Raw genomic sequence first — 21,659 nt, 5'->3', positions numbered from 1 at the left:
CTTCTACAAAGTGACTCCTGGACCCTTCATGGCTATTCTTATAAGTATCCTTCTCGTTTGTGCTTGCAGTTTTGAAGGATGACCATTTTATAGTAAGCATTCAGGTTATTTGAAGCTTCTATTACAAATCTACCTATTACTTTCTCCCATAGTTCTGAAGGAGGATCGTTTTGAATTATATAATCAGTGTCTATCTGGACTGATTTAGCTTCTACTTCCTGATAATTAAACCAAGAAGGCAGTGTCGCAGGGACATCCAAACATTTTATACCATTTCCTAATGTATTACTTGTTCTTGCTGGATCGGATTGGCGGTAGGTGGGGGTAAACGGACACAATTCTGTTTACATCTGCTACTCCATAGAGGAGAATGGAAGATTTGATGTATCCACCAGAAAAACTGACAGGCAGACCCAATAGGACCACTCGTGTGAAAAGGCCTTAGGAAATCAACCTTGGGCAAATATGTCTAGCAAAATGGGGCAATTCAAAAACTATGCAGTGTTCACATTTTCCAGCACAACACAAAAACTGAAAATGCACTGGCAACGTATGTAATAACCAGGATAAGTCTCATGATAATACATTAAAACTAGCACATAGGGTGGTAAAGAGACATACTGGGGGTCTTGCTGCACACCTTTTTATCGTTTTCTGAAGTGGGGCTGAGTATAGTCAATTCCGGTCTGCTTGGTTTTGGTTTTGGGGATTCACATGAGTTTATGAAGTTCATAATGAAGAGTTCTAAGTGTTGTCCTTTCTGCAAACAAGAACACACTATTTAGTACAGGGACAAAGTAAAGTAAACTTGTACTGAGAGAAAAAAAAAAAAAAAAAGGAGGCTGCTCACGCAGACCTTCTGAAAAATGCTAGCTGCTTGGCTCGTTCAGGCTTCACTACTTTCTACATTGCTGATTAAAAACAAGTAGGTAGAGTCAGAAATGATCTGCATACTTGTACCAGTTCAGTGAACCAAAGTATTGAAACCACTGGATCAGCATGAAGGCCACGCAATTAGCATTTTCAGAATGAGAAGCTAGCAATATCAGTCTCTATATTTCTTACAGTACACATTTCCTTTAAGCAACAGTGAAGGGTATAAGATAGTAGTTAATGAAATACCTCTTTGATTAATTTGCCTGGCACAGACTTGAACATTTTACCTGCAATGCAGAACAGAGAAATAGTCATATTGACAGGAATGATATTAATAGGCAAAATAAGTGTCGGCTCAGTTTTAGCTACATAAATAGAAACGGAAGCCTAAAATTGTGTATGCGCTGACATTTTTTTTTTGGGGGGGGGAGCATAGAATTGACTTTGCAGAATAGGTTTTATTAAAGAGGCAATATTTACTTTGTAAATAGCCAGTTTTTTTACACTCCAGTCTATAACAATAATTAAACCTTGTCATTTGTGAATTTTATTTAATACAGTAGTACACAAAGTACAGCACAGCAACACATACCTTCTTGAAACTAGAGGTTCTTAAAAGCAATTCTTAAAGTGATTCTAAAGGCTTGTTTTTTTAAGAAAAAATAACAAACATGTTATACTTACCTGCTGTGTGCAGTGGTTTTGCACAGAGCAGCCTGGATCCTCCTCTTTTCGGGTCCCCTGTAGGCTCTCCTGGCCCCACCCTTCTGTCAGGTGCCACCACAGCAAGCAGCTTGCTATGGGGGCACCCGCAGCTCAGTGTGTTCATTCACACATGAAGCTGTGGCTCGGCAGCCAATGACTCCCGCTTCTGTCTCAGCCAATGAGAAGAGGGAGTGCCGAGACAGCCGAGACTCCAGTGCACATCGCTGCCTCGAAAGGGGGCTTAAGTAAGTATTAGGGGGGGCTCCTGTATAGAGGTTTTTTACCTTTGGCAGCAAAAGTGGAAATAGACTTTAAAGGCTAAGGCTGGCCATACATTATACAATTTTCCTGAGATTTATGCTTTAGATTTACTAAAATCCATATAATATGAGGTCAAAGCTAAACAACACTTTCAATTGTATCTAAATAGGCAGGCCCTTGCACTACATAGTGAAAGGTAAATCTAAAGGAAATTGGGCAGAAATTGGTCAGAAAACTGTAAGAAAATTGTATAGTATATGGCCAGCCTAACTCCACCTATTCAGGGCGTAACATGCAACGCTGCAAACGATACCAAACGCCCCACCCCACATCATTCCCTTTTTCACTGTGATAGTTTCTCTCCCCCAAGCAGCTGTAATTTTGAAAATTGCGTTGAGATCTGTGAATGAATTACAAGTCCGGTCTGCCACTGGCAGACAGACCTGTAGCTCTCAATGGAACACAAGCGCGGTAATCACCACATTCGTAGTTCACCGATACATCCTCCAGCTCTCCAACTGATAGTCCATAACTTGGTACAGACATAGAGCTAGAGGAAAAGTTTGCAGAAACCTGGCATTGCACCTGCAATCCACTGATCGCTAATGCAATGCTATGCAGACGGTTTTTGCAATAAAAAAAGAAAACAAAATCATAAATGCTAAATGCTTTATCTGCAAATTATATTAGCATTTACTATTTTCTTGTAAAAGGTGGGCTTAGGCATTAACATCCAAAAGGGAGTTTGTTCCATTTAACCCTCCTCCACGATCACAAATGTAGCTTTTTTTCCTGTTTAATTAGGCTTTTTTCCTTTTCTTTACTGTAGCCCTGCTGTCCGCTACCAATCTAGCCTAGGGTGTTAAAAAAAGAAAAGAAAAAAAAAAAAAAAAAGAAGGGGGAATTTCTGATTCCTATAATAACTTAATCAAACCAGGTCAGTGTTTGAACCAATAACAAAACTTTTTTTAAAGAAATATCAGCAAGCATTTTTTTATGTATGAAAACAGGCAGAATTGGAAAACACTGATAGGTCTGTGGGGGGATAGTGGTAGTAAGTGTTCTCAAGGGTACTTAAAGTTAGGTTACATTCAAAGGGGTACAAGGTAAACTTGGCTTTAGTAAAGGGGAATATATTTTCATGGAGTTGAGAAAGAATTGCCACAACCTGATAAAAGAGAAAAAGTGAATGGTCACCAGGTTTCATTACACATCATTGTTTTCTGTACTTTTGTGTTTATCATATAAACAGTCTCCTTTCCACAAAGAACAGAATTTACCAAGGTTGACATCTGGAAGGATCTTGTCATGAAACTGTGTTTCCAGGCTGTTAGGTGACAGGAAATCTGCTAACAATTGGCTGTTACTAAGCTCTGGATGCTGTAATAGTTTCTGAAATGGGAGAAAACAAACAGCCTATTAAAAGGAATAGATGTATTAGAGCTTCTAATTAATTTGACCTACAGTGCCTATAGACAAGGCCATTGATTGCAAGGTGCACCGTTCTCATTTAGTGAAAAATACAGCTTTGGTTTTAGTTTTGGATTAAGTGGGCAGGTGTTAGGAATTGTGCAGTTTTGTTTTGATTTTTTGTTGTCCCTATTACGGAGATATCCCCTAATTTTTATTCCGCTGATCCTAAAGAAAACAATGAGAGTGCTGAAATAGCTGCACAATAGCGGTCAAGGTCAGGTTCTGAAAAGTATGGTACTGTTCACATACAGGTTTGTGCTTGTATCTAGCAGCTTACAGTTCACGTAAAACTAAAAAAAAATTTAAATGGCTTACCTGTAAATATTCCTGAAATTCCTCTCTTTTGGATTTTAAAAATTCATAGTTTTTGGGGCCAATGATCCTTTTTGATGGAAGTTGAGCATCAGGAAATGTACCTGTGAATTACATTAAGGTTATATATAAAATGTATCCACTAATTCTACATCAACCCAACAGCATTAGTAAATAAAACACATATGATGCTGAATTTTTAAATGTGATATTTTCATGACAACAATCTTACACAAATCTATTTAATAAATATCATACACAGTCTCTTGCTTCGCATGCTGCCAGGGTACAAAATGTCTAATTACATCCAACTTCACATGCCATTTCATGTTGCTTAAATGTACAGTACTTGCTACCACAAATCAGTCCAATGAAAAGAAAAAAGTTTATTATAGAAAAAAGGGATGTAGAAATTTTCCAAACAGGGACAAATACAGCAATAATGAGTTAGCAGAGCTTCTAATCCTTGCCCATCCAAACAAATCTGAAAATAGCATAGGTTTTGGCTGGAGTTAGACTGTAATGTTAGACCACTATTCCCCCATTTATTTTATTTATTACAGGTTCTTATATAGCACTGTCAATTTACGCAGTGCTTTACACACACACATATATATATATATATATACACACACATACACACACACACACATATATACACACATTATATATATATATATATATATATATATATATATATATATATTTTTTTTTTTTTTTACATTCACATCAGTCCCTAACCCTCAAGGGTCCCGAACGTACATTCATACACATACTAGGGACAATTTAGATAGGATCCAACATGTCTTTGGAGTGTGAGAGGAAACCAGAGTACTCGGAGGAAACCCACGGAGGCACAAGGAGAGCATGCAAACTCCAGGCAGGTGGTGCTGTGGTTGGGATTCGAACCAACGACCCTAGTACTGCCTGGCAGTATTTCAATAGAGCCTGTAGTTGTGCATGCATACCGCAGTGCAGGCACTGGTGAAAATAGAATGTAAACATTGCCTAGCACAATGGAGCACCAAGCAGTGTAAAGCAGGACCACACTGTATCGGAGATCTCAATTTGGGTATAATAGATAATAGTTTAAAAACTAGAACATAGAATAAGAAAATCCTTAGTTTGAATAAGAACTTGTTTATTCTATACATGCATTATCCGCAATAATGCACTGTAGATGTGCTCTGTGGTGCGCTACCATTCAATTGTACCTTACAGTGGTTGTAAACATCAGAAATAAAATATAAGCAAAGTATATCCCTCTATAGTGTATGCGTGTCTCAATTAGGAACACTAACTGCCATTTCTGTCTGTGTCATTCTTCTGCTATCTGAATGAATCACTTCTGACAAGTTTTCCTGACACCCAGAGAAAAAAGGTGACAAGGAAGGAAGCTCCAGCACACAGACTTTGATTGACAGCCTGAGCGCTCTTCCTGTGTGCTGTGTGAAGGGGGTGTGCTTCTTCCCTCCAATCAGCTCTCAGATCTCTCCTAACTGAACTCTGTAGTGTATAATTTCAACTCTCTGCCCCCTGTTTTTTGAAAGCTTAGACAAGCTTAATAAAATATGGACTTTAAAAGAATGTAGAGAATAGAAGACTACAGATAAACAGGTAAAACGTATATAGGAGGATTTGTTTCATCTCCGTGTATCACCTGAGGCCAGTCACTTCACTGGGTATATGTAAGGGTTTACAACCACTTTATTACATTTCTACAGCATGTTGGGATGCTTCTGCATTATAGTGCAACTGCAGCATACAGGAGCATATGCAAAACCAGCCTATTCAAAATAAATTAGATGCTTTGACAGTCTATTAAGAATTAATATGGTGCATTAACAGCTCACTCAAAATAAAAGGGCTGTATAATGCAAGAAAATAGTTTGGGTACAGGTGTGTCATCCCAAATGCACCCAGGGCCATGCATCAGAGACAATGTGACAGATGTCACATTGAGAGCAGTGGCTGTGTCCGTGCAGCTGCTGCATCCCAATAGACACCTATGGGACTGCCAGCGCAGGGATGCATGCAGCACCTGTGCATCCCCAAGCCAATAAAACATGGTACTACATGGGACACGGAAATAATCACTCCGTATGAATGAGGCACAAAAAGTCAGTTTATGCTGGGAGTTTACATTTGATTAGAGGCCCCATGGGAACTAAAGCATGTTACATGACTAGAGGTGTGGCTTGGGGCTATTGAACCTGTGATCAAAGTCGGATATGATTCAGACTCTGCTCATGGTTCTCTAGAAAAGAGACCTATGTCGCCAAGCTCCATAACCCCCATGAAGTCCACAGTGACGTAACATGCAGGGTGGAGCTTGGTCATGCTTGCATACATACACACCTGAAAGTAGTACCTGAACATAATACACCTAGCCTAAGATGTCATAGTGATTGCCTCAATCTAGTAAGAGGGATTCCTAACATATGCAATTGTTTGTGTGTAGGTGCACATGAAGGTGTAAGTGAGATGCTTTTTTTTTTTTTTTTTTTAAATAAAATGTGTCTGATATTACACTATGTGTTGCAGTCCTTTTCTGAGATATAGATTGTAAGCTCGAAAGAGCAGGGCCCTCGATCCCCTCATGTTTTGCATTGTATTGGTATTGTTCTGTCACATGTTCTGTCCCCCTCTGTAATGTACAGTGCTGAGTGAACTATTGGTGCTTTATAAATACTGTATAATAATAATAATATGGGAAGGTATCACTTGGAGAATGGTTGATGAGGATAAAAGAGAGTTTGACCATACTAAAGTATCTGAGTTTTAATTCACATGAAAAGGTGATCTTCATTTCCTTAGAGTAGGGAAGACAACTGGAGAAGACCCTTCCACCCAACAGGAAATTTGGATAATACTTCTATTTGTAGACTTTAACACAAACTTTTCATTCTTTTTTTTTAGGGGGGGGGGGCACAATTAAACCTTGTTTTACAATAGCGTACAAATTTGTTTTGCATTTTGATACACGGGACAGTGCACTCATATATTTGTGATTTTGTAAATGGGTTTTGGTACCATCCGTAGCGTTGTACTATTTTTGTAAGGCATTTTCAGTAGATGATGTATTCATTTAGGTCCTGGCTGCGAATTTTGGAAAACATTGCATTCTTTGCCAGATTAACATGTATTTTCTGTACTTGTAGAAAAGCCTGAAAAGTGAAAACTAATACAGTCGCCACATCTAAAGACTTGAGTGAGCTGCAATACATTACATTTTTGTTCTTGGGTTTAGTTATACTTTAACCACTTGCGTACCAAGGTAGGTTTTTCAATGGTGGATTAGTGGCCTTTTATTTACCCAGTGCTGTTTATGAACAGAACTGGATAAACAGTGATCAGGCAGCCAATTTTCCGGGTAATTGTTATGTACTCAGCTGACATTATAACGGGAAGGAGAGAGATCAATACTTATGAATAGGCATAGAATGAATGGATCAGCAGCTGTAGCTGCTGATCCATTCATTCTGCTGCAGTAACACAAGGATTTTTTTTAACCTTTTCAGGCCCCCTCCTCTCCTACACATACTAACTCAAAAGCTGTCTCCTTGTCACCTGTAAATTAACCCCTCAACTTCCATACCATGCTTATCTAAACCTTACCCCTTCATCTCCATCCTGCCACTGTATGTGACCAGTACATTAATACCTTCACTTCCCCGATCCTCTATATATGACCTCAGCATGAAAGTGGTTGTAAACTTTAGACATGAAAATTGAACAAACCATATCCTACTATAGTAAATACTAACCTAAATCCAAACACTGGCCCTGGTTCCTCTCTGATTTTTCTCGTGAGATGGCCCACCACCCCCTCAACCACACAGCAGATGATTCATACCTTAAGCTCTCTTTCTCTGAACCTGTGAAGAGGAGTGTGTGTCACTTTTCTCCAATCAGCTCTCAGATAACACTCAGCTCCGCAAAGTGTGTGATGTCACATCCCCATCCCCTGCTTTCTGATTCTGAGAAAAATCCTTTCATCTATGTGTTGTGGAAGGTTGTGCAGGACAGGTGGCTTCAGATAAACAGGTACAACTTATGTAGGAGGATTTATTTCATCTCTTTATCATCTGAGGCTAGTCACTTCACTGAGCATATGTAAAGGTTTACAACCACTTTAATTTATCTGGTGTGCTTTGCTCAAGCCCCGTGTTTAACCCCCTCAGCACCAGCAAGTTTCTTCATTTTCAAAAAATTTCTGCAAAAAATTAGATCTAAACTGTAGTGAAGGACTGCTGGATGAGAGCTCTGTGATCCAGGCTGCAGCGTGATTGAAAAACAGAGACCTATCTATCCCTGGGCTTGTTACACATGCGCTGTCTGCCTCTATCCATGGGGTAGAGGTTCTTGTAAGCTACCCATTCCAGGTGTTGGTATTTCTATCCCTGACAACTGCAGACCCAAGACTTGGATGTCAAGGTGCTTATTTATCTGTGGATAACACTTTGCACTTTATTTATGAACTATTTGATGGACACTCATGTTTGCACATGGGATTATTAATTTATCAAATTGTGAACGTTATATGATTATTTCCATCACTATATTTAGATATTTATTTTATGGTTTTGTAGATTTCATTTGCACAGTTCACTTAACTTTAGTTTTGTTTTTTTAATTTTATGCATAATTTCTTTGACATCTTTGACATAATTTTCTTTGAAAATCTGGATTTATGGATTTTGGCGTTGCAAAGAGAAAAAGTTAAATCACCTTGGGGTGTCTGATTTCACAAAAAATGTAATTTGGGGATTGCCATACTATTCTGCCATTTTTATTTTAACAAAGGGAGACAGGTTTTTTTTTTCAAAATTTGTGGCTTTTTTTTTTTTTTACTTTTTATAGTTAAAAATTAAAAAAAGAAAACAAAAAACAAGATCATTTGACCGACAATTACTGCCATACAATGCTGTACCCAAACTATTGTAGAGCTGAAAACAAAAAATGATTTGGTAATAGGGATATTAAAGGCTACTCAAGTAGTTAAACTGATGCATGGCATTAACGTAAATTCAGAGCACAAAATGTACCATGGAACTCCGTGAGCTTTGACTCCAGAACATAAAATTCTATGTACTTTCTGTAGACAGACCAGTGTTCAGCTTCATGTCCAACTGCAAAATATAAAAATGTAAATGAAGTGTGAATGATAAAAGAAAAAACTGCCAGTACTCAGTAAAAAGCAAATAAATCTGATTAATACACATATTTAATAATTAGGAGCAGTTTGTCATCTAGCTACAGTTCAAAGGTCAAATGAAGCATGTTGCTTCCAGCAAAAGGATATATATATACACCGTATATATATATATATATATATATATATATATACACACACACACACATACATACATACACATGCATACATATATACATACAAATACACACACACGATATTAAAAAAAAGTCTACATACCCCTGTTAAAATGTCAGGTTTCTGTGATGTAAAAAAATTAGACAAAGATAGATAATTTCAGAACTTTTCCACCTTTAATGTGACATATAAACTGTACAACTCAATTGAAAAACAAACTGAAATCTTTTTTTTGGGGGGGGGGAAAGAAAACATAAAAAACTAAAATAATGTGGTTGCATAAGTGTGCACACCCTCTTATAACTGGGGATGTAGTTGTGTTCAGAATTAAGCAATCACATTCAAAATCATGTTAAATAGGAGTCATTATTTAAAGTGCCTCTGATTAACCCCAAATAAAATTCAGCTGTTCTAGTCTTTCCTAACATTTTCTTAGTCGCATCCTATAGCAAAAGCCATGGTCCGCAGAGAGCTTCCAAAGCATCAGAGGGATCTCATTGTTAAAAGGTATCAGTCAGGAGAAGGGTACAAAAAAATTCCAAGGCTTTAGATATACCATGGAACACAATGAAGACAGTCATCATCAAGTGGAGAAACTATGGCGCAACAGTGACATTACCAAGAACTTGACGTCTCTCCAAAATTGATGAAAAGATAAGAAAACTGGTCTGGGAGGCTGCCAAGAGGCCTACAGCAACATTAAAGGAGCTGCAGGAATATCTGGCAAGTACTGGCTGTGTGGTACATGTGACAACAATCTCCCGTATTCTTCATATGTCTGGGCTATGGGGTAGAGGGGCAAGACGGAAGCCTTTTCTTAAGAAGAAAAACATCCAAGCGCGGATACATGTAGCAAAAAACACATCTGAAGTCTCCCAAAATCATATGGGAAAATGTGTTATGGTCTGTTGAAACCAAGGTTGAACTTTTTGACCATAATTCCAAAAGATATGTTTGGCGCAAATCCAACACTGCACATCACTAAAAGAACACCATACCCACAGTGAAGCATGGTGGTGGCATCATGCTTTGGGGCTGTTTTTCTTCAGCTGGAACTGGGGCCTTAGTCAAGGTAGAAGCAATTATGAACAGTTCTAAATACCAGTCAATACTGGCACAAAACCTTCAAGCTTCTGCTAGAAAGCTGAACATGAAGAGGAACTTCATCTTTTAGCATGACAACCACCCAAAGCATACATCCAAATCAAAGCAATGGCTTCACCAGAAGAAGAATAAAAGTTTTGGAATGGCCCAACCAGAGCCCAGACCTGAAACCGATAGAAAATCTGAGGGGTGATTTGAAGAGGGCTGTGTACAGGAGATGCCCTCACAATCTGACAGATCTGGAGAGTTTTTGCAAGGAAGAGTGGGCAAATATTGCCAAGCCAAGATGTGCCATGCTGATAGACTCATACCCAAAAAGACTGAGTGCTGTAATAAAATCAAAAGGTGCTTCAACAAAAGTATTAGTTTAAGGGTGTGCACACTTATGCAACCATATTTTTAGTTTTTATTTTTACTTCCCTCCACCTACAAGATTTCAGTTTGTTGTTCAATTGAGTTGTACAGTTTATAGGTTACATTAAAGGTGGAAAACGTTCTGAAATTATTTATCTTTGTCTCATTTTTTACATCACAGAAACCTGACATTTTAACAGGGGTGTGTAGACTTTTTATATCCACTGTACACACACACACATATATATATATATATATATATATACACACACACACATACATATACACACACATACATATGTACACTCTATTGCCAGACGTATTGGGACACCCTTCCAAATCATTGGATTCAGGTGTTCCAATCACCTCCATGGCCACAGATGTATAAACTCAAGCACCTAGGCATGCAAACTGCTTCTAGGAGTTCATTGAATTCAAGTGTGGTACCATGTTAGGTTGCCACCTGTGCAATAAGTCCATCCGTGAAATTTCCTTGCTACTAAATATTCCACGGTCAACTGTTAGTGGTATAATAACAAAGGGGAAGCAACTGGGAACAACAGTAACTCAGCCATGAAGTGGTAGGCCATGTAAAATGACAGAGCGGGGTCAGCACATGCTGAAGTGCACAGTGCGCATAAGTCTCCAACTGTCTGCAGAGTCAATAGCTAAAGAGCTCCTGGTGAACCTTGTGGACAGCCTTCCCAGAAGAGTTGAAGTTGTTATAGCTGCAAAGGGTGGGCCAACTCAATATTGAAGCCTAAGGACTAAGACTGGGATGCCATTAAAGTTAATTTACGTGTAGAGGCAGGCATCCCAATACTTTTGGCAATATAATGTATACACACATTATTAATGGAGCACACTGAACTGATTGCTCTTAAATGTTAGGAAATGGCATAAACAGCAGGGCCTCCCTCTTAATTGACTTAATCACTAATAGAAAGATAACTAGTCTGCTATGAGGATAAAAATCTACATATTTTACTACAACGTCTAAATTTTAAAGCTGCATTCTACGCATGGATTTTATTGCAGTTACATTGATTCAGCTCGCTGTACAGATTCTAAATTTAAGGCAGAGTTGCTACTCTAATGAGCAGTCTTGTACTACAGTGAAATAAGAAACATTGTTGCAGGGGGCATGGCTTTGATCATTGTCACTGCTGGATCACAAGGCTGTAGCTTGTCAATCCACACCTGGCCACATCTAGTCCTGCCCACTCTGTTCTGGATTAACAGCACAGCCTCTGCTACTGAAACATCTCACTTTGAGCTGCAGTGTCTGTGTGGGGAGCACTTGAGACATAACTGAAGGAGGACTTGGCTCACTCAGAAGGTGTAAACACAGATTTTTTATATATTTTTATTTTATGGAGTTTGTGCATCACATGTAGCTGTAGTTGAGACTTATACCAGGGAATTTAGTTGTACTTTAAGTGAAGTACCTGCTTTTCTGTCATTTCTTTCAACATCTATACAAAAAACAGGTATTCTCTCTTTTCGATCTCTTTTTTCAAAATCATCATAGAAGTCCACATAAGGGATACTGATTTTCCATGCAGAAAGATTACGAGGTGTGTTGGGAGTAGTTGCAGAGAGAACTTCCACAGGCGAATCATCTTCTAAGACCACAATACCTTCTTCAATCTGAAAAAGAGGACATAAAGTACCTTCAGTGAACAGAACCAACAGAAACTGGAGCAAAGATTTCGCTAAACCACCTTTGTGTATTGCTCTTTATTGCTAGAATGCCCACTCTGTTTGAAAAAACTGCTTAAACATGTCCAGTGACAGCTTTTAAGCCAGTCTAATGTTAGGAACATATTTTGTACCATCAAAGAAAATCTCCAGTTTTGCTAAGAATAAGAAATCCCTCTAGCTGAACTTTACATTGCTATTTGGAGGCTCTCTCTTTTTTTTTGTATCAAAACACAGAATAGTCCCCAGAGAGGCCTTAATGAGGATTGGAACAAGAGGGAGGGAACACCATGAAAGCTTGTCATTTACCCCCAGTTCACATGTATGCGGCCGTGCATGCCACGTTTTGCACGGGCACGAGAGCCCATTCATTTGATTGGACTCCCGTGCCTGTGACACGCAGGGAAGAAGTCCCTGCACTTCTTTGGAAAACACAGCCCCGCAAGGGAACCTCGGATACCGGTACGGTTGCGTTTTCCAGTGCAGGTGGTGTGAGATTAGAATTAATGGCACCCGCCCGTGGGTCCGCATTTCTTTGTGCGGGTGGTGTAGCTGCACAGATTTTCGTGCGGAACCGCAGCGGCACCACCCGCACAGATGTGAACCTAGGGTTAAAGCAGAACTACAACCAAAACAGAGAATGCAATCCACTTAATCGACAAAGATCTTAATGTCTTCATTTATACAGAGCTAGTCAGTTTCTTCCTAATATGCCGAGAACCCAGTACCATTTGTACTGTATACCATTATGAAGCTTGATTTCTTTTCAAAATCTACCTTGAAAGGGGCTTCAAAGTTCTATTAGTGTGTAAATGAGGCTGAAATCAAGAGACTATGAGGAGAATTTACTAAAACTGGAGCAGACAGGATCTGGAGCAGGTGTGCATTGTAACCAATCAGGTTTAGCCTCAGCTTGTTCAGTTAAAGTGTTGTAAGCCTCTGAAATGAAAACTGAAAAAAGCACACCCTTCTATAGTATGTACTAGCTTCAATCCAAAGCATTACGTGCGATTCCTCCCTGCAAAGAGAAGGTGATTGACAGCCTCAGCTGTGCATGTTTCCCTAGGAGACTGTGTAGAGCGGAGGTGTAATTTCCTTCCATTGAGGTGTCATACTACACTCAGTGCTGTGTGTGACATCAGATCCCCGCCTGGTGCCTTCTGGAGTTGAGCAATAGACTTTGATCTGTGTACTCTGAACTACTGTGAAGAAGAGAGTGTGCAGATAAACAGGTACAACATATGTAGGAGGATTTATTTAATCTCTGTGTATCACCTGAGGGTTATCACGTTATTGGATACATGTAAGGGTATACAACTACTTCAAAGTGATATAAAAAAAAAATAGCAAAACATGTTATACTTAGCCAATGGCTCCCACTGCTGTATTAAAGGGGGCTCCTGCACACAGAACGTTTTTTTACCTTCATGCATAGAATGTAAAAAAAAAAAAAAAAAAAAAACACAAGCCTTTACAACCGCTTTAAGTTTTGAAAATGAAAGCTAGAAACTAATTGGATGCATACCTGTTCCAGATTCTGTCTGCCCCTTTCTTAAAAAATCCCAATCTTTGCTTCAGGCTGCTTCAGGTGGTGTTCAGCTCTATTGCAAGTGACATCAATTGCACCTGTAAGCAGCATGAGGCACACTTTAACACAAAATAGAGTTAAAATATACCTGTTGGGCTTTTTAAGGACTTTTGGCAGGGTTCTGGTTTAACGTTTTTTTTTTTTTCATATGACTGCAACATACAGAAACTGAATTAAAATGGATTGTAGAATATGCTAACCAGAAGTTTGCATATCTATAATAGGAAATATAAAGTACCTACTGAAATAAAAGCCACGATGGACAAAGAAATCACCCTTTTTACTTACAGCATAATCATCTCCCTCTGCCAAGGCATAACTAGGTAGCATAGCCCCTTCCATGGCTGTGCTCTTGAAGACTCCTTTTATTTTACTGCCAATTTTTCCAATGCCAGATGGTTCTCCTCCTCTTTTTTGTGTAGTCCTGGGATAAAGTACATCAAAAATGCATCAAAGCATCATGACCCAAGCTAATGAGGTCCTACAGAGCAAGTGGGGATCAAAAATAAAAGTAATTTTTGTGCTCATAGGGTGCATGCTAAAATGTAGGAAGAAACATGCAAAAGAAAAACAAAACAACTAATGCACAGTCAAATAAGGACTCTCAATATGCTATATGCCTTTCAATATTCTAGTATACTGTCAGCGTATACTATTTTATTTAATTTTGTAATTCTGCATAAGTAGGCCCTAGCCTTAAACAGTTCAAGTCAGCAGTCAGTGGTCACCTGCAGTCTGACAGATGATGCCTAACCTCACATACAGTTTCCCAGTTTCTGAGAGTACATAACAGTGTCAAATAACAGAGACCTGTAATAGAGTGTTTCTTAGTATTCCTAACAAATATAAGGGACACTAAGAAACTGTGAGACAGTCTGTAAAACTAAGGCGGGGATAAGGCAGTATCTATTAACAACAGGTAATCTGTGATGACTGATTCTTAAAGTGTATGTAAACTCTAAAAATGAACTTCTGTTCTTTGCTCCTATTTGGTCCATTAAATATGCAGATTGAAAGTGTTTGCTACAACTGTTAAATAAGTGCAGAAAAATTCTTCCTGCTATCCAGTTAGCCTGTGCCTCTGCTGCACTGAAACACCAAGCAGTACTTTTAGTCCTGCCCAGTTTACCTTTGTGAATTATAGAACCCAAACACCCCCTCCCCCGTTAACAAACCCCCCCCCCCCTTTCCCGTTATGGAAATGAGAAGGGGGGGGGTTGTTCTACAGTCCTGTCCTAGAGTGACAATGCTGCTCCTTAATAGATAAAAGTACAGGAGTTAGACAAAATTATGGAAACACCAGGTTAAAGAACGAATTTGTTACCCAATATGGCGTTGGACTGCCTTTGGCATCCAAGATGGCCTGAATTCTCCTGGGACTTAACAAATATAAGTCTTGGATGATGGATAATGGAATCTGATACCACTCTTCATGCAAAAATCATTCCAGTTCTCGCAAAAATGCCAGAGGGGGAAAATTGTTCTCCAAAATTGACCATAGTGGCTCTATGATATTGAGGTCCAATGGCTACAGAACTCAGGGAAGGTGCTTCAGCTGCATGATTGTCACACCACGATTTGACAACACCAGCTGTGTGAATCGGAGCATTATTGTATTGGTAAATGGTGCTGTCTTAGGGAAACAATATCTGTATCAAGGGGTGCACATAATTGGCCAAAATAGTCGCTGGCAGTGATTCTACCTTTAAAGGTGATAATGGGACCTGCAGAATACCAAGATATGGCTGCCCAAAACATAATTGTGCTGCCACCATGCTTTACCATTGGCACAAGACAGTCCTGGTCATAAGCTTGGGACAGTGTATGCCACGTGTAAACACGTCCGGTGGTTTGGGAACAGTGTGAAACTCGATCTATCGGAGCATATTACAGTGTTCCATTGATTGATAGTCCACAATTTATGGGTGTTGCACCACTCTCTCCTCTTCGGAGCATTAATATCAGCCACTAGTGGTTTGGCAATTGCAGCTCACCCATGAATGTTTTGCTTATGGATTTCCCTCAGTCCACAGTTTTTGTGGACACGGGCTTTGGCAGACTCTTGAAGATTGAGCTCTGCGGTCACTTGTTCAGCAGTTGTTTTCTTATTCCGGGTCCAAATAATGCACAATGTCCTTTTGTCTCTTTCGGTAAGCTGACCATATTGACTGCGCTTATGCTCATCAGACAACGTTTTCCCTGAAACTATATATGCGGTCATAACCTTTGATACTGTACTTCACGACACGGCAAATAAATTGGCAACTTCAGTCACAGAGGAACAGTTCAGTAAACTCTAACATGGCTCCGTATTATTAGCAGTGCCTGTAGTGATTGACGAAAGTGAGGCTTCCCACCTGTTCGCTAGGTGTCTCATCACAAAGCGGAAGCAAAAAAATTTTAAATCACGTCTGCTTTCAACGCAAAACATGTCGTCCCTTTCACACCTGCAAATCATTAAGGGTTTCCATATTTCTGTCCAACCCCTGTACAGTGAAATGAGCATTGTCACCCTAGTAGAGAAAGTATGTTAAAGGATCAGCAGATGAATATAAAGGGAAAAAAAAGGCCTTAAAATAGAAACAAATACAACCACCATATCTAAAGTATGAAAGCTGCAATATATTATATTTTGGTTTTCAGCTTAGACACAGTTTAAGAGTCAAATAAACTAAGTAAAGCCAAGTATAGGGGTGAATGTTAAAGGACAACTAAACCCAAAAACAAAAATTAAATATATTGCAGTGTACAGACCTGAGATGTGTTGGCTGCCATGACTTTTTCAAGATAATAAACATTTTTAGCAAATACACAAATTATCAGTTGATTTTGCCAGAAATGGAGTGTCCTTGTCAAGTTCTGTAAGCGGCACAGACATCTTCCTTCCCAGCTTTCTTCTGTAATCCATAAAATACCCTACCCCTCACATAATGGAGATGACCAGAAACAGATATATTTGTAGTTCATATCAGAACAGCAGACAGACAACCATGGGTGACAACCATGGCTTCTTCCATAGAGGAAGCATGAAGGGTTGATGTAACTAACCAGGGAAAGGAAGCGTGCAGTATTATCAGTGAAATTAAAGCAAAAGAAAAGAAGCTTAAAAAAAAAAAAAACAAAAAAAAAAAAACACCTAATGCAGCCACCACACCACGTAGTAGTAAACTACAATATAATAAATTTTTGATTTTGGGTTTAGATACACTAATTTATGACCAACTGTTAAGATTTCTGCATAGGCTCAGTGGTGGCCATCTGTCTTTAGCAATGCTCAATAAAATAAATGCATCTTCTCTTTCCTGTCTCTACAGATGTATTTTGTGTAAAATACTTCCATCTAAAAAGCAAAGCAGTAGAAACTATAAAGGCTGTCAGTTAGTATAGAGGAAGTTACAGCACTTAAATAGGTATCTATTCATACAGCTGAGCCAATGCAATCATTCTCAACATCACAGTGAGGATAACCAGATAATCAAGGCAGCCGTGTTAGAAGGATCTCCTGTCAACATTTTCAGGTCCAGCATAGTCATTTGCTGCCATGCTTTAAGTGTAATGACATAACAGCCAGGCATACTGCCTTTACAAGTCTTACCGGTTACTTCAACAAGGGTTTTTTTTTTGTTTTTGTTTTTTTAAATAAAACCTGTTAAAGAAGCCTTTAATATAAATTCTGGCTCCATTTTCATTTTTGTTGTATACACAGAGGTCCCACTTAATATAAAGTTACTATTATTTAAACTTAAAATGTAAAGGCAGTATATATTTTGTTTAAGAGAGGTCATATCCTATTTTCACCCTTGAGCATATGTATATACATTACTGCATTTCCAAAGCATACAATGAGCCAATATGTTGTGGATGGCTATTGTTGGTCTCAATCAACAAAATGGTATAGAAGCCTGCTTCAGGGCAGATTTTGGAATTATAAGATTTCTGTCTGTCCTGCACCAGTCTATTCACATGCTGATCCAACAGACAGAGGTTTGGAGGGCATTTGAATGTTACCATTTTCATTGTTTTGGGCTACATAAATAAGATTTCCATGTTGCTCTATACCAGGGCTATCCATTCTAGTTGCAGACAAAAGCCTTATAATGCCCTGATTTTTGAGTAAACACCTTGATAAGGCAGCTAAAAATGACTTAATCCTTTACAGAAATCTTAAAACTGAAGCATGCTCATGGACTTCAAGATTAAAGCTAGAAAGTTCTTTTTTAAATGGACGTCTGTTTTTTTTTATTCTGAATGATGTAAAAGGTATATATACATGGGTTAGACAAAAAAATGTAAACACTACATGATCTGCAGGTGTGAAAGTGACATGTTTCGCATTGAAAGTGGAAGTGATGTAACCTTCTTTTCCTTCCACTGTGTGATGAGACACTTCGCTAACAAGTGGGAAGCCTCACTTTCATCATTCACTGCATGCACTGCTAACAGTACGGAGTCATGCCCGCTTAGCTGGTGCCTCTGTGACTGTACTTGCCAATTTGCTGTGCCACGAGGTGCAGTATCAAAAGGTAATGGCGGCATATGCAGTTTCCGGGAAAATGTCGTCAAAGCACGGCCAACATGGTCGACAGACCAAAAGAGACAAAAAGACATTGCGCAGGATTGTGACCCAGAATAAGAAAACCACTGCTGCAAAAGTGACTGCAGAGCTCAATCTCAGTCCCGTGAAGACCGAGTCCTGTGAAGACAGGGTTTGAGCTCTGCAGTCACTTTTGCAGCAGTTGTTTTCTTATTCTGGGACACAATCCTGCGCAATGTCCTTTTGTCTCTTCACCATGTCAGCTGCGCTTATGGTTATCAGACGTTTTCCCAGAAATTGTATATGCCTCCATAACCTTTGATACTGCACTTCGTGGCACAGAAAATAAATTGCCAACTACAGTCACAGAGGCACCAGCTAAGCAGGCACCAAAAATGTTCCCTCTTTGAAGCTCAGTAAGTTCTGACATGACTCTGTATTACTAGCAGCACACAGTGACAAAAGTGAGGCTTCCCACCCATTAGCTAGATGTCTCGTCACACAGCAGAAACAAAAGAATGTTACATCACTTCTGCTTTCAATGCAAAACATGTCCTCACTTTCATACCTGCTAATCAGGTAGTGTTCACATTATTTTCGTCCAACCCCTGTAATTGTTCTGAGTATGCGTGTGAGTCATGATTACATACACCAGTTAGAGTGAAAAGAGGACATAAACTTCCCCTAGAACAATGAAGTGTAGACATAAGAAGTACAAAAGTGCAATCACGATACTACACAGTGAAGCAATTCCAACATGCTGTCAGAAAACTCACCGTATATCATCCAAACTTAGGCTATTTCTGCAATGGGTACACGGAAATACAATTTATAGTCAATATGTTAAAATACAAGCATCTCGCTTGATCAGAAAAAGAAGGAATGTTTTATTGTCTCACAGAATGTAACATTTGTTGTACTCTAACAACTGAAGTGACTTGAAAAAGTAGAGGATTTATGCACACTTGTTCTGCCATAGTTTTTCAGATCCTTGCTCTCTTTAAGAGCTACAGACTCAATCTGCACATCCAACCTGCTCCAGAATGTCTGAGGCCTGTTTCCCTCACCTCCTGCCGTGGTTCTATCCACTGACCCCTGTCTCTTGCAGGGACATGAAGCCTGGTTGGGGGATTTGTGTCAGATGTGAAAAGGCAAAAATCAGAGGAACAGGAGTTGGCACCGATGAGTGTAAACCCTCCTCATTTTTAGGTGGTGTTTTTTTTTTTTTAACGTGACAACAGAGCTGCTTTAAAGCAGTTGCATATTTGCACCTTTGGTGTAAACAATAATATTGTAATGAACCTTATTAAATCATCCATATAAATTTAAATATTTTGCCAAGGTTTGCCTAACTTAAATACTAAAAGGTCCCTATATATTTTTTTAAAACAAACATGTTATACTTACCCTGCTCTGTGCAATGGTTTTGTACAGAGCAGCCCCGATCCTCCTCTTCTCCGGTTCCCTGCCGGTGCTCCTCCCTTGTGCCGAGTGCCCCAGAGGAAGCTACTTGCTCTACGGGCACTTGCGCATGCTCACTCCCAAGCCACCTCTGTGTCATTAAGACTCCCCCCCCTTCTCTTCCTGTTCCCTCCTCACTGGCTGTGATTGACATTGGTTCTGTGTCTCAGCCAATGAGGAGGGAGAGACCCTCGTGCACAGCGCTGGATCGTGATCGGGCTCAGGTAAGTTTTAGAGGGGGCTGCAGGGGGAGTTGCACACACAGAATGCATGAAAGTAAAAAAACTTCAGCTTTTAGAACCACTTTAACTGTTGCTAAAATAAAAATGGTGTATGCCTAAATCACCAGAAAGCCTCCAGGTTTCTGTGGAAGAATGAGTACACAGGAAGTACTGTCCCATCCTCTACAAGTCCCATTATTCAATACACCTGGGGAAACTCAGCCAACTGGCCAGTTAAAAGGTGGGGGGTGGGGAGGGACAGGAAGGGAGCTGATTGGTTGAAACTCGCACATTAAAAGAAAAAAAAAAATCAAGCAATTCCAGTGACAGGTATATTATTCTTCCATTTAGTGCTACTGAATAGAATGGGGACAGTGCAAATGCTCCACCAATCAGGAGGGATAAAAAGAATGGGTATGAGCTCTGACATTGACAGAAACAGAGGCTGCAACTGCTCTATGTTAGTTAAGTTAACCTGCTGTTATACTGGCCATCCTGAATCCACACCCTGAATAAAGGACCTGGCCCTAGTATGCAGATAAGGACTTCTGACTTAATGTATACTTGTTCCAAGACAGTGACTCAAAGTAGTAATAATCGAGTGGTTCAAGATAAGTGCCAGGCAACTAGTATTTTCAGAGATCAACAATGGCAGCTCTCACATTTCTCTTATATAGGGTTTACTTTAAGATTTTTTATTACAACATATCCTAGCAAATGTATTGTTTGTTTTTTTTATTTTGAAGTCTAGTCAGTATCTTTTACACGGTCCTCACGAATGTCTCAGCACCCAGAATAGGCCATTCTCATTCCAGGGCTGAATGCAAATAGACATGATCATTCCCTGTAATTCTGTAAGTAGCATACTGCAGAAATCAGGGAATCGTCTAGCATGCATTAAAGGGAAAATGGGTCTATAACAAAAGCTGCACTGAGCAGATACATCATGAAAATATTTATCAACGTTTTCTAGCTTGACTTCCACTTTAGGTCCAAAGCATGTCATGTGCAACCCACCATAACAAGATATATTTATTATTTTTCAGTTTTAAGATTAACTTCTAAAAAATATTACACAGATTAGGATAAATACCATCAGCGGCCCTTTTTTGACAGCCAAGATTTTATTCAACAGGGGCTCTAAAGTAGAATAGTCAAGCCACTATAATCTCCATATTCCAACAGGACAGAAAATTAAAAAGAGGGAACACTCTAAGAAGGCATTATGTGTTCTCTTTAGGGCTACAAGATTGGTAATAACTTCACATAAAATACAACATAATATAGTATTTATAGCCAAAATAATCTTTTTTTATGTATATTAAACATCAATACATTTAAAAAAAAAGGAAAAGAAAACATTAAAAACTGGTTATAAATTACATTTCCATGCTAAATAGTACTAACAATATTACTATTACATACTACTTAAACGTTTACCACAATCCACTAAAGATGTATATTACAAGCATTTTATTTTGCTTTTACCATGAAAATGTTCGGCATATGCCTCTGTCTTGTTGTTGGTGCTTACTATCTACAGGGGCTATACATGTACTCACACACACAAAGATTATACAAATTCATAATTCATTATACCATAGCTATACCTGTTAAATTTTGAGCTGCGTGTTGGAGACTCTGCACCTTCAAGAAGCTGCCTAAAATACTAAAAAGGCACAAAAAACACAAATAAATCTTAGTTTACAACTGATAAAGCCTATTTTAATTCTAAAC

At 39.0% G+C, this 21,659-nt stretch overlaps 1 protein-coding gene across 2 annotated transcripts in view; it reads right to left on the bottom strand.

The window, feature by feature from the left end:
* The window catches only part of SNX14 (sorting nexin 14), a 68,564-nt gene that overhangs the window by 13,367 nt on the left and 33,538 nt on the right, over positions 1–21,659 (bottom strand). The window contains exons 15-23 of one of the 2 annotated variants that reach the window (XM_089691336.1): positions 21,533–21,591; positions 19,017–19,043; positions 13,995–14,130; positions 11,866–12,067; positions 8,676–8,759; positions 3,631–3,731; positions 3,123–3,234; positions 1,123–1,163; positions 641–760 (exon numbers count right to left, since the gene is read on the bottom strand). In XM_089691336.1, coding sequence (XP_089547462.1) covers positions 641–760; positions 1,123–1,163; positions 3,123–3,234; positions 3,631–3,731; positions 8,676–8,759; positions 11,866–12,067; positions 13,995–14,130; positions 19,017–19,043; positions 21,533–21,591 — 882 coding nt within the window. The remainder of the gene's footprint in view (positions 1–640; positions 761–1,122; positions 1,164–3,122; positions 3,235–3,630; positions 3,732–8,675; positions 8,760–11,865; positions 12,068–13,994; positions 14,131–19,016; positions 19,044–21,532; positions 21,592–21,659) is intronic. The other variant, XM_089691337.1, reaches the window with a different exon arrangement.

Source organism: Staurois parvus, unplaced genomic scaffold, assembly GCF_062004578.1.
Source record: "Staurois parvus isolate SC_StPar_1 unplaced genomic scaffold, SC_StPar_1.0 ptg000561l, whole genome shotgun sequence".
Classification (NCBI taxonomy): domain Eukaryota; kingdom Metazoa; phylum Chordata; class Amphibia; order Anura; family Ranidae; genus Staurois; species Staurois parvus.
This window is presented reverse-complemented; position numbering and strand designations above follow the sequence as displayed.